Source organism: Chrysemys picta, chromosome 5 (genome assembly GCF_011386835.1).
Source record: "Chrysemys picta bellii isolate R12L10 chromosome 5, ASM1138683v2, whole genome shotgun sequence".
Classification (NCBI taxonomy): domain Eukaryota; kingdom Metazoa; phylum Chordata; order Testudines; family Emydidae; genus Chrysemys; species Chrysemys picta.
The window spans coordinates 62,836,716-62,853,942 of record NC_088795.1 but is presented as its reverse complement, the minus strand read 5'-3'; the positions used below and the strand labels follow the sequence as shown (position 1 = coordinate 62,853,942).

The 17,227-nt window shown below is 39.8% G+C and overlaps 1 protein-coding gene across 5 annotated transcripts in view; it reads right to left on the bottom strand.

Annotated features, from left to right (window-relative positions):
• The window catches only part of GUCY1A1 (guanylate cyclase 1 soluble subunit alpha 1), a 49,157-nt gene that overhangs the window by 14,919 nt on the left and 17,011 nt on the right, over positions 1-17,227 (bottom strand). For 3 of the 5 annotated variants that reach the window (XM_065596478.1, XM_005299333.4, XM_065596479.1), the window contains exons 2-4: positions 6,973-7,390; positions 2,019-2,080; positions 32-90 (exon numbers count right to left, since the gene is read on the bottom strand). In XM_065596478.1, coding sequence (XP_065452550.1) covers positions 32-90; positions 2,019-2,080; positions 6,973-7,227 — 376 coding nt within the window. In that variant the 5' untranslated portion in view covers positions 7,228-7,390. Of the gene's footprint in view, positions 1-31; positions 91-2,018; positions 2,081-6,972; positions 7,391-7,836; positions 7,972-11,096; positions 11,494-17,227 lie in introns of all 5 variants that reach the window. The other 2 variants (XM_024106223.3, XM_065596477.1) reach the window with 2 other exon arrangements.

Genomic DNA, 17,227 nt, shown 5'->3' with positions numbered 1-17,227 from the left:
TACTTAATATTATTTAATGGTGTCATATTACCTGCTGCATTTGCATGATCAGTGACTATTTTTTCAAAATCTTCTCTCTCCCCGTATTTCCTGCAAAGACCATAAAAATGTAAGTTTAAAAAAATTATCTGCAAAATCAACAATAAAACTTAATGAAGATCACATTGCAATGGAAAAAAGACTAGGAAAGTAACATAAAATATCTTCCCCATGCATGCTGTGTAAAAATTGGCTCTGTTGATAAATATGCAAATTTTCATTTAGTCAGAAATGGGCCTTGGTACAATATTACATTATCCTGTAAATTTATGATATATTAATGTTTTAAGTGGTGTGATCTTGAATTAAATGGTAAGAAATATAGATCAAATGCTATGGACCTTAACTGATTGAAATTCTCATTGACTTCAGCATTTGGCTTATGGTGACATTTTCTACTTACCTGTACTAGTATTCTATAATCTATATTATAATCAGGCATTTATTGAAATTATGCATTTCTCTGAATTAATTTACATTAAAAATGCATGTTAGAAAATATTTCTATTTTACTGATAAATATCAGGGATAACTCCACTGATCTCAAAATTAATTAGTTCAGTGGAGTTGCTCCAGATTTGCACAAGACAAGAATTAGGCCCACTGAATTCTCTTGAGGTAATCAGGATTCACTGACAAATTCTGAGCTAAACTAAGGATTATCCTTACCTTGATTTAACCAATACATCTTGAAGACATTGTACATATACTGTTCCCTACATTCTGAATCTGAAATACCTGGAAAAATACATATCACCATAGTACTGTAAGTGTCTACATTCTTCATTATTATCCGGATTTTCAATAGCTTATTTTTTTTCTCTTTCAGACTAACATTCTAAAAGGAATATAAAATTAAAGATCAAGAAAAAAATAATCCCCATTGATGAACCATTCAGGAAGCCGAAATTAACATATACTATTCGATTAGTTAATTTTGGATTAGTCAGTGTTTGTAAAGTACTTTTAAAATGTAAAATATTATTTATGTGCTACATAGGAATTGTATATTGTTGTTAGTAGCAATATTTCCCCCTAATTCAGTATTGTTTTCTCCTGCAGATACAAACAATAAACTCTTAGGCCAACATTTTCAAAAATACCCACTAATTCAGGAGGTGATGCGTTTTGAATGCCCAATTTGAGATACCTTGAGGGGCCTCATCTTTTAGAGATGCTGAGCACAGTTAGCTCCCATTGACTTTGACTGAGGGTATGTCTACACTGCAGTTAAACACCTGCAGCTGACTCGTGTCAGCTGACTTGGGCTAGGGGCTGTTTAATTGCAGTGTAGGCATTTAGGCTCATGCTAGAGCCCAGGTTCTGGTACCCTCTGCCTCTAGCCAGAACCCAAACAAACATCTACACTGCACATATCTGCTGCAGCCTCTGTTAGTTGGGCTCCTATAAACACTCCTGCCTACCTACCCAAGGGGTGGTCCTTGCACCAATGTTGTTGAATTAGCCCACGGATTGGCAACCTTTGGCACACAGCCCATCAGAGAAATCCGCTGGCGTGCCGGGATGGTTTGTTTACCTGCAGCGTCTGCAGGTTTGGCCGATTGCAGCTCCCACTGGCCGCGGCCAGCACATCCCTCGGCCCACGCCACTTCCCGCAGCCCCCATTGGCCTGGAACGGCGAACCACGGCCAGTGGGAGCTGCGATCGGCCAAACCTGCGGACACTGCAGGTAAACAAACCATCCTGGCCCACCAGCGGATTTCCCTGACAGGCCATGTGCCAAAGGTTGCCAATCCCTGAATTAGCCCGTTAGTTATTTAAGTCAGACAACACCTCTATAAGTATTTTTAAATAAACTGTTGCACAGAGAAATTAAGTGACATGAACAAGGCCACACATCAAATCAGTGGTGGAACTGAAAACAGATCTCAGGAATCCTGATACCCAGTCACCTTCACTAACCACTCCTTTCCGTTCTCCTTTACCAAGAGTTATTTTCACAAACACATTAAACGTACCTGTTTTCTTTTATTTTGTTCTTTGCTAATGTTCTCTGAAGTGCAAGGTGTAACCTTTCAAACTGGAAATGAGAAGAGATAAGTTAATTAAAATGTCAGTTGCTTAAAATTGTAGCTGAGTCCTGGCCTGACATGAGCAATTAACACTTGGCTTGAGGTTTCATTTCTTGGAAGACAGAATGGGAGGTAAACAGACCATTAGGTTGAAAACCATAGAATGTCTGAGTCAGCTAAGACAAGAAGGAGAACACTCAGAGAACCATTCACTAGGAATGTAGACATGAGATAAGGAATAGGTCGAGCATGTACAATTCAGGACAGAGCATGCTACACTGGGAATTTTTCCTGCAAAGTAATCAAGTCAATCCAAAAATGTGTGATGTAAGGTCTAGTAAATGCAGTGAGATGTGTAAATGTACGTAAAGGGAGAGAGTTTCTATATAACTTTGGAGCTTTGATTTACCCTGCATTCACCCCCCACACACACACCCCAGGTTTGAGTTGGATCAACTCAGCATAGTGTTGCTGTATGCCAAATAAAGGCACCTCAGTGACAAAATCTGGAGTTGAACTGAATTTTTTGGATCCCAGAGAACTGGATGAAGTGTTCTGGGTAAGCTGAGTGGAAAAGGTCTCAGAGGAATCCAACAAAAATGTAATAAAGAGAGTTATATTATTATAAAATGGCTGTATTTGCTTTTTAAGAATTAATATCCCCTTTCAAAGAGTGAAAGTCATTAGAAAAGCATAAAATATCAATTTTTAGAGATTAGTTTATGTTGTTATCTTGAGTTCCAGTAACAGTCTAATCAAGTTCTCTGTGTCAATGTGCCACTATGGTGCTGTATTCTAAATACGGTGATGTGGCTTTACTTCCCTGTTGCTAGATGCTGATAAGGAAAACACAGTTTCTAAAATGTAGCTTTAGACATAATCAGCTCTAGTTTCTATTGCCATAAATTAAAAATGAAAAAGACTAAACACCATAGAACAAAACTGCCATAAGAAATGTGTCTGTAAGAATAAGAAAAATAATCATAGAATCGTAGAAGATTAGGTTTGGAAGAGACCTCCGGAGGTCATCTAGTCCAACCCTCTGCTCAAAGCAGGACCAAACCCCAACTAAATCATCCCAGCCAGGGCTTTGTCAAGCTGGGCCTTAAAAACCTCTAAGGATGGAGATTCCACCACCTCCCTAGGTAACCCATTCCAGTGCTTCATCACTCTTCTAGTGAAATAGTGTTTCCTAATATCCAACCTAAACCTCCCCCACTGCAACTTGAGACCATTGCTCCTTGTTCTGTCATCTGCCACCACTGAGAACAGCTGAGCTCCATCCTCTTTGGAAACCCCCTTCAGGTAGTTGAAGGCTGCTATCAAATCCCCGCTCACTCTTCTCTTCTGCTGACTACATAAGCCCTGTTCACTCAGCCTCTCCTCATAAGTCATGTGCCCCAGCCCCCTAATCATTTTTGTTGCCCTCCGCTAGACTCTCTCCAATTTGTCCACATCCTTTCTGTAGTTGGGGGGGGGGACAAAACTGGATGCAATACTCCAGATGTGGCCTCACCAGTGTCGAATAGAGGGGAATAATCAGTTCCCTTGATTTGCTGGCAATGCTCCTACTAATGCAATGTTTTCATATTGCAGTTAACTTTCTCCTAAAAAACTAATTATATTTCTTATACATCCCACATTGAAGGACAACAGATAATGCTTCTCTTAAGCAATAACATTTCTACGGGCATTAAGTGCTGCAATTTTTTTCCTGGCAATTTTAGGAAGTCACGTTGAAGGGGTCAAGATGAAAAGTCATAAAATACAGTTTCCAAAATAAGCACCAACCAGTGCCTCAAGTAACCGCTACACCCATTTTTGTGATGATAAAATACATGAGAAAAGAGAATAGTTTTTAATATAGGAATTCCCATAACCCCAACGTGACTCTGCCCATCTAAAAAAGGCATCCTAAGGGTGAAATTCTGGTTACTTAAAGAGCCAGGTAAAAAGACTTGGTAAGAATGACCGACTAGGGTGCCTGGAGGATATAATCCAACCCCCCGCTCCAGCTCACACTTGCACATCCACTCTGTAGTTCCTACTCCAGCCACCAATCTGGAACACAAGTCACAGCTCTCTGCACACACCTTATATATGGCTCTGGACCAGTGAATCTGCCCTGTGACTGGATCTACTGACCATGACCCAGCACCACCCAAAACCCACACCTCCATGGTCCAGCACAGAAAACCGCCAGGGAGCATGCTATACTCTCATTTCAGGGTCCCTGTGTGCAGACTCTCTTTGGTCTGGCCTGTCTACCCCCAGTGGAAATGTATCAGTTCCACTGTAATTTCTACTTTGTATGCTTCCAGAAGACAGGCCAGGAAGGAAGGATACTCTGCCAGAAAAACAAATATCATAAGGAAGGCAAATAGTTTGGTTTTCAAATAAACCCAAAAGTGAACAACTGTTCTACCTCATTTAATCAAGATGTAATTCACTCGAACATATCAACAGGAACAGATTGTGGAGGGCCATCCAACTCCTTACTCAACTCCAAGTATTGTACTGTATCACTCCAAAAAAAAAAAAAAATCTAAACAAGCAAGGAAGCAAAAAACCCACCTGTTCTCTTGTATCTTGAGCCTAATGAAAAGTTATTTGGGGCCATATTGTGCCCTTGATTCCTACGCATAAGTCTCACTGACATCAATGGAAGCGACACGCTCTGATCAGGGACACAATCTGGCACTTTGCTTTGAAGTTTTCAAATTGAAAAAAGGGTGACATAAGTCACTGTTAGGCAGGGCAGCACAAGGTAATCTAGTAAGAAATAAGCTTTTAAACAAACTTAAATCCATCTTGAAGGGAGGATGATTGGGAAAACAGGCCCTGATCCTGCAGCTGATAGGATGAAAACAGACTGCTGTGACTGCACAGAGCTCCACTGATTTCAACGACTGTTAACTCCTGTTGTAGTGACCTTGGGTTAGATCCTTTGCTGGTGCACATGGTCACAGCATCAGTGGAGTTGCATCCTTTTATACCTGATGAGGATCTGGACTATGGTCTTTCTATATGGAAGAGCTGTGTACACTTATATCATTCTCCAAATAGCAAATGAGAGAGAATTAGCAGCAGCCAATTAAAATTAAAATTAGCCAAGCAAAATATGCTTGGGTCACAGACACTATTTTAACAAATGTGTGGTGGGACCACTGCAAGAAGGCACTGTGGTCAATACATTTGCCTACAGAATTTAATTTTCTCTGAATTTACAACTGACTGTTTTAAGTGATGGCTGTCTTTCATATTACTGCACAAGGCAGAAGGTAGAAGAAAAAAAAAAGAGAGAGTCTATTAAAAATTGATAGGCTGAGTTTAAGAAATCGAAGAGTTGTGAAAACAGACATGCAAATAGAATGAACAACATTCCATCGCTTGCAGAAATGTGTGCTGAATGTCACCAGCCAAGCTAACATAGACACTCAGCACATTAACAGTTGAAAACTTATTTCCCCCCATTAAGAATTCATGACAACCAACTTGACCACTGATCACCAACTCCCCATCCACTAGTAGGTCCCAGCATGCGCTATACACATGACATCACACCTATCATGGAACTCAGCCTAAGCCAGACAATTGGACTATGTTATGCTGCAGCTGGCAGTGCGTCTCCCCGCCTGAGTAGACAGACATGCTCTAGCTCTCCTCAAGCTAGTATGCTAAAAATAGAAGTGTGGTTGCAGGGGCATGGGTGGTGGCTCAGGATAGCCACTTGAGTCCATTCCCACCCAACCCCCTGGATCCAATCTTGGGTGACTAGCTCAAGCTGACACCTATGCTGCAACACCTACGCAAGCTAGCACAAGCCTGTCTATATGGACTGGCAGTCTCCCTCCCATCTGCAGTGTACACATACCCTTGCAGGTCAAGCAGATGCTTTCTAAAATCTGTTTGGTGCAGGTTCACATAGCTCCTTTCACTGAGTCAAACCCTCAGTTCTCACTACTATTGAAATCAATGGAGTTTGCCTGTGCATGGACCTCACTATTTGGACAATGTTTAATTATTTATTTTTAGTATTTAAATCAACTACTATTAATACTTTTTGAAACCGATATTGTGCATGCGGAATGTGGCACCTGACTGCTCAGCTAGTTTGAGCAGGGCATGTGAATCTTCTATTTCCTTTTGCACTAGGCCTCAAGTTGCACCTCTGAAAATATGTCTTTACTATTTCTGCATGTCACTATTATTTGTATTATTAATTTAGCACAGACATTCTGTTCAGTGCAATACAGTAGGAAATGCTTCAAGCAGTTGGAAGCTAGGTGAGGTAACCCTTAATGAGGCGAGTAGGCCCACTGACTTCAATACTGCACGTAGGTGTCCTGTTGACTTCAGAAGGTCTACTTGTATGAGTAAGCATTACAGGTTTGGGCCCTAAATCAAACACAAACAATACAGTTTAAACAAGCAATATGCCAGAAGGGCCTTCAGTATAGAAGCAGTATGGAAATAGGTAAATCCTTTTAATAAAAATGCAAAATAGCTATCTGTAGTGGATTATGTGTAAGGATTTGCAGAAGAAATGTATTTTTAAGGAGTGATTGAAATGAAGTGATGGAGGATGATTAATGTAAATGGAGAAGGGAGGCCTTTGAAGAGTATTGAGCAGCATGGAAGAAGGGATGAAGCGAAAGAGGCACAACGATTCAAAATGGATTTTGACACAATTATATCCAGCAGTAGTGGGAGAATGAAGAAATGAGAGCAGAGATGTAGGCAAGGACAGAGCTTTGCAAGGCCTTGAAGGAAGAACAAGGAGCTTGAACTTGATTCAAGGACTTACAAATACTTTAATGCTTATTTAAAATACATTGTTTGAATGTTTATCCCTAATGCTCTAATAAAATATCATCATCAGTACACTGTAATCATTTACCTCAGGAAAGAGCAGTTTACAGATGCTTTCAGCTAACGTGTGCAGATACACTCTGCTTCTACTGGTTTTCCTTTTTGGAAGGGTCCCATGAGTGTCTTTTTCACTGACTTCTTTGCAGATGGGCAAAGCTGCTCTAGAACTATTTGGCACTTCTGCACATTCCTCCTCATGTTCATCAGATATATGACTTTGGGTCAGTAAGGAGAAAGGACATTCCCCAGTGATCTTCAAGTCTTTCAGTTTGGTACAGAACATACTGTGACAAAGTCTCTCTGTCTATTGAGATTAAGAGTACTTTGCTTTGTGTTTAATTCTCTTCTGCTGACTAACAGTAGAAGCCAGAACAGTAGATGAAGGCAATTGTTGTGGAAGATTTGTCGTTATAAATCACTGCAGGAACAGATGTAGCTTTATAACCCTACAAAACAAGAGGAAAGAAAAAAAGAGAATCAAAACATGAAAGAATGATAGTGTACACTAATTTAGTTTGCCTTATGGCTATGGAAATGTCAAGTTATGGTGAGGTCAGCCTTACCATAACCCGGAGGCTCTGACCCAAGAAAGAACTTAAGCACATGCTTAACTTTAAGCACATGAATAATCTCATTGACTTCAACTACTCATGTACTTAAAGTTATATGCATGTTGGATTGGGGCCCTGGTAGCTAATGCAGAAACATATTTTATCTGAACTGTAACTGTGATCAAGTTGAAGAATTAGGTCTCTGTTGAAAAAAACAAAGATACACTGACAAGAGTCAGAAAACATATTTCATTCCTGTTCAAAAAAACTACCTGAAGTGGAACAATGGGATTTGTTTTTACTAACGTGGGAATTTAAGCCTCAGTGCTCTTGATACTCACAGTATCACATTCATAGTCGGTGCAAGTATGACTGAGTTGGATGTACTTGCACTTCTGGAATGTAATACCATGGATGTCAAAATCCAGCCCCTCAGCTCAGGGCTGTTGTCCTGGCCATGCAGGTAGAAAGGCAAGCTGCAATAGATGTGGTTTAATTAGGTTGCAACTGTATTCACTTAACACATCTGGGAATATGCAGCAATAAATTGTACACTGCTGGTCATCTTTCTTTCCTTAATCATTTAGGAGGGCTGCCATCAGTTCTCCCCATTTCCAGTCTGGTCCAAGCCTGTTGCTGGGACCCCTCCATCCTCCCCTCATCTGAGAATTAAAGGTGGGTGGGAAAAGGGTGGATTTGTCTCCCATGGAACCAGATTTTAGAAGCCCCAACCCTCCTTTTCCCAGCTTCCTTAAAACTACTTCCAACTCCTGTTTATCAGTCAACTATATCCTCTTTGTAACAAGTATATGCCACACCTGTTACCTCCTAAATTGCGATATCTTGACTTAACCTCCAGACTTGGGGCAGGGATAATTATTGACTGGGATAGACAAAATTCAAAAAGTTAAAGCTTTATAAACCATTAAAACACAAATTTTCAACATCACGTGTCAAAATATAGAAAGTAAATATCCAGAAATCAACAAATTATGCCAGTTTTTACTATTTGTTTTAGTCTATTTATAATAAGCCTAATTCAAAAGTCTAAATCACATGATTTTGAATCTAAAAAGTTCTCAAGCAGCATTCTTCTTTCTTTGCCTATCTGTAAACTCTGATTATCATCAATGGAAATATTTTTTCATCCGATTCTCTATGTATGGTGAAATCAACATTTACCGACATTTAACCCTCCCCTTGGAGGGGAGGGATAGCTCGGTGGTTTGAGCACTGGCCTCCTAAACCCAGGGTTGTGAGCTCAACCCTCAAGGGGGCCATTTAGGAATCTGGGGCAAAAATCTGTCTGGGGATTGGCCCTGCTCTACACAGGGAGTTGGACTAGATGATCTCCTGAGGTCCCTTCTAACCCTGATATTCTATGATCCACAAAAATCTAATCCTTCCAAGAGTGATAATAATGTATATGCTATGTTGTTAAATATGTTCTTTAGGTCTTTGCTTATGCTTAAGCACATGCTTCAGTGCTTTGCTGAATCGGGACCTTACTTTTTAAGAACAACGCTGAATCAGTATAATATCATTACTGAAGCACTTTGTATAATCACTGTACCAAATACACTAGGATTTAAGAAAAAAGTTTCTTTTTGAAAAGATCTTTTGGAAAACAACGTAGCATTGAAATATAGTGACCATTGGAAAATGGCTCCCGATGAATGAAATTCTTCATTTACACACACTGCCTCTGATTAGAAATGAACTGTATGAAAATTTCAAATTCTCAGCTTTCGAAGAATGAAGGGTTGCGTTAACCCTGGTAGCATTTGAACCTATGGCTCCAGTAAGTCTAGTTACTCCATACATGAGCTTGATCTTCTTACAATTGAAGTCTATGTCAAAACCTTCATAGATTTTCAAGTGAGAAGAATTAGGACCTTGATGATTCCAATAATATTAATAAAAATATTATTACTGTACTAATATTTAAATTTCAACACAGTTTAAGAAAAGGCTGAAGCTTACTCCTAACAAAGGTTTTCCTAAAAACTGATTTGTTAGTACGAGCGCTAAATAATTTTTTTTTTTTTTCACAAAAAGAAACTGGATGGCCCTTTGGTACACGATATCTCCATTCAAAACCACAATGCACTGAATTAGCCTAACAAAGTAGGGCCAAACCATGAACCTCTACATGGCCTTACACAGAATCAAACCTTTAATGAAAACAAAGTAGGAAACATAATTCTACAATGTCTTGGCAGACTCATGTACAGAAACATATCGACAGTAGCAAGACAATCCATTATCATGCTACTGTTTACTGGAGCAATATTATCAGTTATAATGGGCCTTAAAAAAGTATGAGAAATATCGGACATGGAGTACATCACAGCCTGAATCAGACAGTCCCAATGCACCTCTACCCCGATATAACATGGCCCGATATAACACAAATTCTGATATAACGCGGTAAAGCAGTGCTCCAGGGGAGCAGATCAAAGCAAGTTCGATATAATGCAGTTTAACCTATAACGCGGTAAGATTTTTTGGCTCCCGAGGACAGCGCTATATCGAGGTAGAGGTGTACTTGTTTGAAGATTGATGGTTGCTCACAACACTTGAACACACCCACTGACAACAAATTATAATTTAAAAAGATATGTGGAAACTTGGAAAGTTTCTAGCCCTGTCCTTGCTCCCCAAATCATGCTCTTACAAAGTCCACCCCAGGACAACTTCTAGTTTTTAATTCATGTCCTCCCTCTGTCTCATATTAATTCTCATCATATTTACCTTTGAAAGGAAGTTTAAAAAAAAATCACAGCTCCCAGGATCAAACAACAAACAGTAAATGTGTTGATCATTTGACTCTGTCCAAAATTATACCATGCCACGCAGAGGAAAACGCTGATGAATTATACAGGATATTTACTGCGTTGCTCAAAATCTTTTGTTTTTAATACTTTTCAGTATACTTCCATCTATACTTCCCTGTATACCAGGTGAAGTGCCTTCCTTTATGCTCACCTGTATTATTTACCTGTGAATTCTTTACTCTAGTAATAAATGTCCATGACAATAATTTTAAGTACAGTGCAATGGATCATACCTTTCAAAAACAGGCTAATATTAAAATTTCCATGAAGAGCAGATGCATGACTACTTGTTAACTAGCATTTAACAAGCACTGTTTAATCATTTGATTTCATGCAAATAGGACAAAAATCATAAGCAAATTAGTCTATAAACCTAAAAGATTTATTTTATACTTATGTGGAGTACAGACATATAGTGAAGTATGGGGATTTATATCATCTCTTATCCTCAGTGATTTGAAATTGAGAGTACTTTGTCTAGTCCCAAACATCTTAACAAGGCTTCTGTTAAAATACACACAGAGAAGATCCCCCAAACTCACAACAAAAAACATGTTCATCTTTTAAGAACTTTAAAGTATTTGTTTAGTCTCATTTAATCTCATTAAATCACATATGTATAAAAAAAGAAGAACAGGAGTACTTGTGGCACCTTAGAGACTAACAAATTTATTAGAGCATAAGCTTTCGTGGACTACAGCCCACTTCTTCGGATGCATAAAAAAGTTAATTATCTTTCTTCATCTGCTTTATTGGTAAGTTACCTTATGAAACAGATGCAGACTTCACATGCCAGGGAAACATTCATTTGTTTTGGTGTGGTGGCTGCTTTGGAGTGCACAGCAGCTCAACAATTGGAGGATATATTCACATCTGCATACAGGATTCTCAGTGTTAGTAAGAGTGGTTTCAGGCGGACAGCTGCCAGTTGCTGTGTTAGGTACTGCAGATCTTGGAGAAGAGTGTGACCCATGTGATCTCAAACCTGCCCATCTCCCAATGAGATGTCTGTGAAACCTTTTTGCATCTTTTCAGTACGAGATTAACTCTCCCACTGAGGTGTTCGATGACACCACACCTTGCCTCCTGCTGATAATCTGGTCCTAATTTTAGCAGAGCAAACACATCAGCCAACCTGCCTGGAGGCAACTGCATTAGTACCTAGAAATCATGAAAAACAATAAAAAAATTTTAAAAATAGGCCAATAAAATACACTTCATAAACATCAGATCCTAATCTGGTATTAACCATTGATCCCAAAGGAGCTACACAAGTTTATATCAGCTAAGAATCTGGCCCAGATACTTCTTCATACTCACACTATAAAATGAATATCTAATTTAACACTGGCAACACTATATAACCCTATTTTATATGTCTATAACATACAAAAGAAAACAATATTAAAAGATTGCACAGTTAAGCACTCACAAGCTAGGAAATGCCACAATTAAGTTTGCTTGTGCAGAACTTGGACAGAGTTGAGAATCTGTCCTTGAGTGTCCTCATTCCTTGCACAGAACTCTCATTAGCATCAAGAAGAGTTTGGCATACAGGCATTTTATGTGTATATATAACATAATCATGATTCATAGATGAAGGGCAGACTATAGCCTTTAAAAAGCATAACATCTATTCTATACCATGTGTAGTACTCAATACAAGTGAATACACAGAGGGCTAGATTCTGGCCAGCGTCCACACTGGCACTGTACTCAGGGCCGGCGCAACCCATTAGGCAACCGCCTAGGGCGCTACAATTTGGGGGGTGGTGACCGCGGCAGTATTTCGGCAGCAGGCCCTTCCACCGCCTCTGTGGGGGGCAGCATTTTGGAGTGGGACATTCCACCGCCTAGGGCGGCAGAAAAGCTGGCGGCGCTCCTGACTGTACTGCACAAGGACTAGGACTGTATTGTTTTATTAAATGTAAAGAAATGTGATGAATCCGCTAAGCAGAAAACTGCTATCTCCCTTGCTGCCCTCTGACCCTCCAGGATGGACACATGGATGCAGGCCCCCTCTCTTGACCAATATGGGGAGGGATAGAAACTCTATAAAAGACTCTGACCCAAGAAATAACCTCTCTCTTGAGGAAGGAACTTGCTGCATGATGAGCCAAGAGCAAAATAAAGATGCTGACTACAGGGAAGAAGTTGCTGAGGAACCACATGGCAAGCAGGGAACAGGCAGCAGCAGAAGCTGCAGAACCAAGTGCAGAGCAGACTGTGATGGGCAGACTCTACTACCAGATTCAGAGTTCTGCAGAATTTGCAGCATAACAGCAGAGACTAGGTATGGGACCTGCAGCCAGATGACTGAGCAAGGAGGGGCCTGGTGGCTAGCTCAGGCTCTTAAATGGACAGGCTCGCGAAAAACACTATTGCAGACAAAATGCCTTAGACACTGGGGATTAGTCTGCGAAGTGGTCAGTGTTTTGTGACCAGGTGTTGGATACGTAAGAAGGGCTTACTGACCTTGTACAATTACATTTAGCCACGGAGTATGTGGGGGAGGGGATGGGAGGTATATAGGATAGCTGCCATTGTTGTTGGAGCATTCCCTTATCAGAAGCTGTGCAGAAAATGCTGCCATTGTAGCTGTGAACAATGTAAAGGGGCTCCCAATGAGACCGATGGACTGATTTTATCCAGGAAACCTGCAAGTTTGCCACCTGCTGTTAGCAGGGCACTGGACTGGAGATGGCATTCCAGGCACTAAGCCCAAGCCTCCCAAACCTTCTATTGGTCTGCAAGGTATTTGTAACCTTGCAAGTCCTAGTAAAATATCCCTTGGCATTTCTTGCCTAATAAAATATCCCTTCATTTTAGTTACATCTGAGTAGTTATTGAGATTCACCAGGGCTGGCGACTATAGGACCTAACAGCTGGAGCATTTTCAAGTCTTTCCTCCAAGGCATGGAACATCTGGTGCTACTGAATACCTTAAGAGGTTGGTGTGGCACAGTACTAAGCAGTCATAATAATTACTGAAATATTGCAGTGATTACAAACTAATATTTCAAAACATCATTAGTGAAATTTAACATTCACGGGATCATCATTACTTTAAAAGTCTTAATGACTTCCTGAAATAATGAAACCATACTATGAAATCCAAATTAAATACTAAACATCACCCCAGTTACTCCCCTGCTTGATATCTCACCCTGAGCCACAAGAAAGACCTTCTCTCAGTCTAGTGTGATAGTTCCTCCTAATTCTTAATATTTTATTCTTTTTAAAAATGTGTTATGTCAGAGAAAACAGGACCAATAATAATAATTCTGCTACTGCAAAATTAGCCAGCTGTCTAGCCAAGAGATAGACCATAAGGGGAAGAAAAAACATTGGAGGCAGAGGGAGGGTTTGGGGATAGGTAGTTTCCTAAATCAGATTCTTCCACCACTACTCATGCTGAGTAGCACCTTAGTCCTCAATGGTTCCATTGCAATCAAAATTTAAAAAAAAATAAGAAATTAATGGAGATATTCTATCTCCTAGAACTGGAAGGGACCTTGGTCATTGAGTCCAGCCCCCTGCCTTCACTAGCAGGACCAAGTACTGATTTTGCCCCAGATCCCTAAGTGACCCCCTCAAGAATTGAATTCACAACCCTGGGTTTAGGAAGGCAATGCTCAAACCACTGAGCTATCCCTCCCCCCATAGCTAATCAATGGGAAATGAGGGCTCCATAAAATACATGAGTAGACTTTAAAAATCACAAATGTGTACATTTTAAAGATAAAGTGAAAGGCTTTGTACCTAACACGTGACTTACGTTTTTGCTGCATGAATAGTTGATTAACTATTAATATAAGAGAAAGATGCATATCATGATTTAACAGCCAGTGTTCTCAGAGATGGACCCAACCCAAATCCAAGTTTCAAAACACCACTGAACTTTGGGGGTGACTGGTGTCAGTTCTGATTTTATAAGTGGCACATCTCTCTAAAATGGGCTGAAACAAACCCCTGGATCCCAACACTGCTAAACTTTTAGGGAGGGTGCAGGTGGTCCAAACTCTAGCTCTAAACATTAAAAACACACACCCATCCCTAGATGTAATTAAAAGAACAGCATAAGCCCAGAATTCCACACCCAGCTCTTAGCATGTAGCTAAAAGGAAGGACTGATTGTCAAATGTTTGGTATAAAATAGACTTGTCATTTTAGGTTTACACATGTATTTTCTTAGGGGCAAATCCTCTTCCTAGAGCTTGGCCCAAGTAGTTGGACTGCATACTGAGAAGGTGGCATGGGGAGAATCCTCTCTCTCCCAGGGCAAAATGGCTGTGGAATCACTCCAGTGAAGTTACTGCAGTCCAATGTCTGGAGCAGGCTCTACAACACCTCATGGTGGCAAATCCTCTTGCCTACTTTTGTCCAATCCCCATTCCTCAGTGCAGTCAGCTACCACAGAGCTGAGCTATGTGTAGAATGGAACCCTGAGCCCTCTTACACTGTGAAATCTCACCATTTGCCTGTTCACTGAACCTCTGCAGCTGCAGGGATTTTGGACTTTAAACAGATTCATGTATTTGACCATGCATTTCAGCTCACTTTTTACTGAGAAGTCTTGCTTCTTGGGCCATGCTAACATCACTGAAGACATGGTAAATGACCCGGGTGCACAAATAAGTAAGTAAACAAAACAGAGAAGCTACAGCAATGAAAACAGAATAAAAAAATGTTTGTCTAATGGAAAATATCCAAAATGGTAGGGAAATTGTATTTTCATGCTTCTAAGTGAAATACATAGACTTATACTCTTATTCTCTGGATTTGCAATCTGTCAAAATGCAATAAAGCTTTTAACTGAATAACTGTAATGAATAATAATGGGGAGTCAAAGAAATAAATCTATGAATAGTCCCTTGACAGAATCTTTTCTTGATCTTATAGTGCAAAATCCTGTCCTCAGGTACAACTCCCATGGTAATCAATGGGAGTTATATGGATATGACTGAGAACAGAATTTTTTCCACAGTTCAAACAATTTAAGTTGGAATCAACAAATGAGAAAGAGATTGCAAGTCCAAAAACATGAAGTTATTGTGAAGAAAACCTTGAAAGTCAAGTGTTCTGCTTGTTGGCTCCTTCCGCTCCAATTGCATACTTATAGCCTAATCCCAAAAATTTATACACACACAAGTAACTTTACTCACTCGAGTAGTCCCATGACTTCAATGGGACTGCTCTCATGAATAAAGTTAGTTGTGTGCATGTCTGCAAAATCACACCCTTGATTTGCAGTCATACCGTGAATACTTTATTATAATGTGAAAATTAATAGCCTTCATCTGACAGTGGCTATAACTATTATTTTTGTTTGATATTCATGATCGAACAGATTTGTTGTTCCTTTTTGATAACAGTGGATGAATTTAAAAACAAGCCATTAAGAGATTCCAAAATCCTACAGCCCTTGAAAGAAACCAAAACCACTCTTTTTAATATCAGTAAAGTTAAACATGTGTGTTTGCCATATTAAGACACAAACTTGCACAAGTACAGTAATTGCCATTGCTTTATCTAAGGCACTGTGGCACTATGTGGTGGTGTAAAACATCAGTTGTATTAAGACACTAAATGGCTAAATATTTCCTGGTACCTACTGTTGTGTTCATTGTTTCAAATTATAATGAACAGAAAGTTTAAAAAGCAATTGTGTACCAAAAGTTTCCCTGAAATCTATAAATCCAAATATTTGTTCGAAAACTAAACCCTTTTGAGGCAAACAGTGTTTTATAAACAAATTCTAACCACAGATTTTTCTGATTCAGTGTTTGCCACCTGTAGCACTACTGTGACTTTTACACAGAAAAATCACTAATAACTATGAGTAAATATGAAAGACAGTTAAATGCTCAAGCCAACTCCCATTGAAGTCAACAACAGTTTTTCAGGATCCAACAGTAGTTGGATCAGATCCTAGTAGTTTTGCAACAGTTGTCATGGAAATAGGTTCTGAGATTTGCATGTTTTCTTCTATTTGAAAGAAAACACATCCAGGACTTTTGACATTCTGGCACTGTTGCAGGTGGACTGGTAGACATGATAGTAGCAACTGAACCAAATCTTCTGAGATCCTTGAGAGCTGTTAAGTTAAGAGATAGACTGCATGGGAGGCTATGTAAGAGTAGGAACTTTCCTAATGAGGGAAGATGGTTTGTCATGTGGGCGGGGAGGCAGTGGCGGATAAATGATTTTGCCGCCCCTAGGCCCAGGGTTTTTTGCCGCCTCAAGATTGAAAGTCTTAAAGCAACAACAACAACAACAAAAAACTTCCGAGTAGTGCCGAAGCAAAAAAAACTCAGAGAAGGGCTGAAGTGCCGAAGCAAAAAAAACCCAAAAGCTTCAGAGAGCGCAAGGCCTAGGCGATAATACGCCGCTGCGGAGAGGTCCATGGGTCCATGATTTCTCTGGTTTGGGGGGAAAAGGGGTATTTGAGGCTATATACAGTCGAACCTCAGAATTACGAACACCTTGGGAATGGAGGTTGTTTGAAACTCTGAAACGTTCATAACTGAACAAAACGTTATGGTTGTTCTTTCAAAAGTTTACAACTGAACATTGACTTAATACAGCTTTGAAACTTTACTATGCAGAAGAAAAATGCTGTTTTAACCATCTTAAATTAAACAAGCACAGAAACAGGGTCCTTACCTTGTCAAATCTTTTTAAAAACTTTTCCCCTATTTTTTTTAGTAGTTTACGTTTAACACAGTTCTGTACTGTATTTGCTTTTTCTCTATGCAGCTGCCTGATTGCATCCTTCCAGTTCCAAATGAGGCGTGTGGCTGACCGGTCAGTTCGTAACTCTGAGGTTCCACTGTAGCTGGTTTAAGAAGTGTTCTCAGAGCTGCTGTGCTGCTGCTTTTGAAGAGCCTGAGGC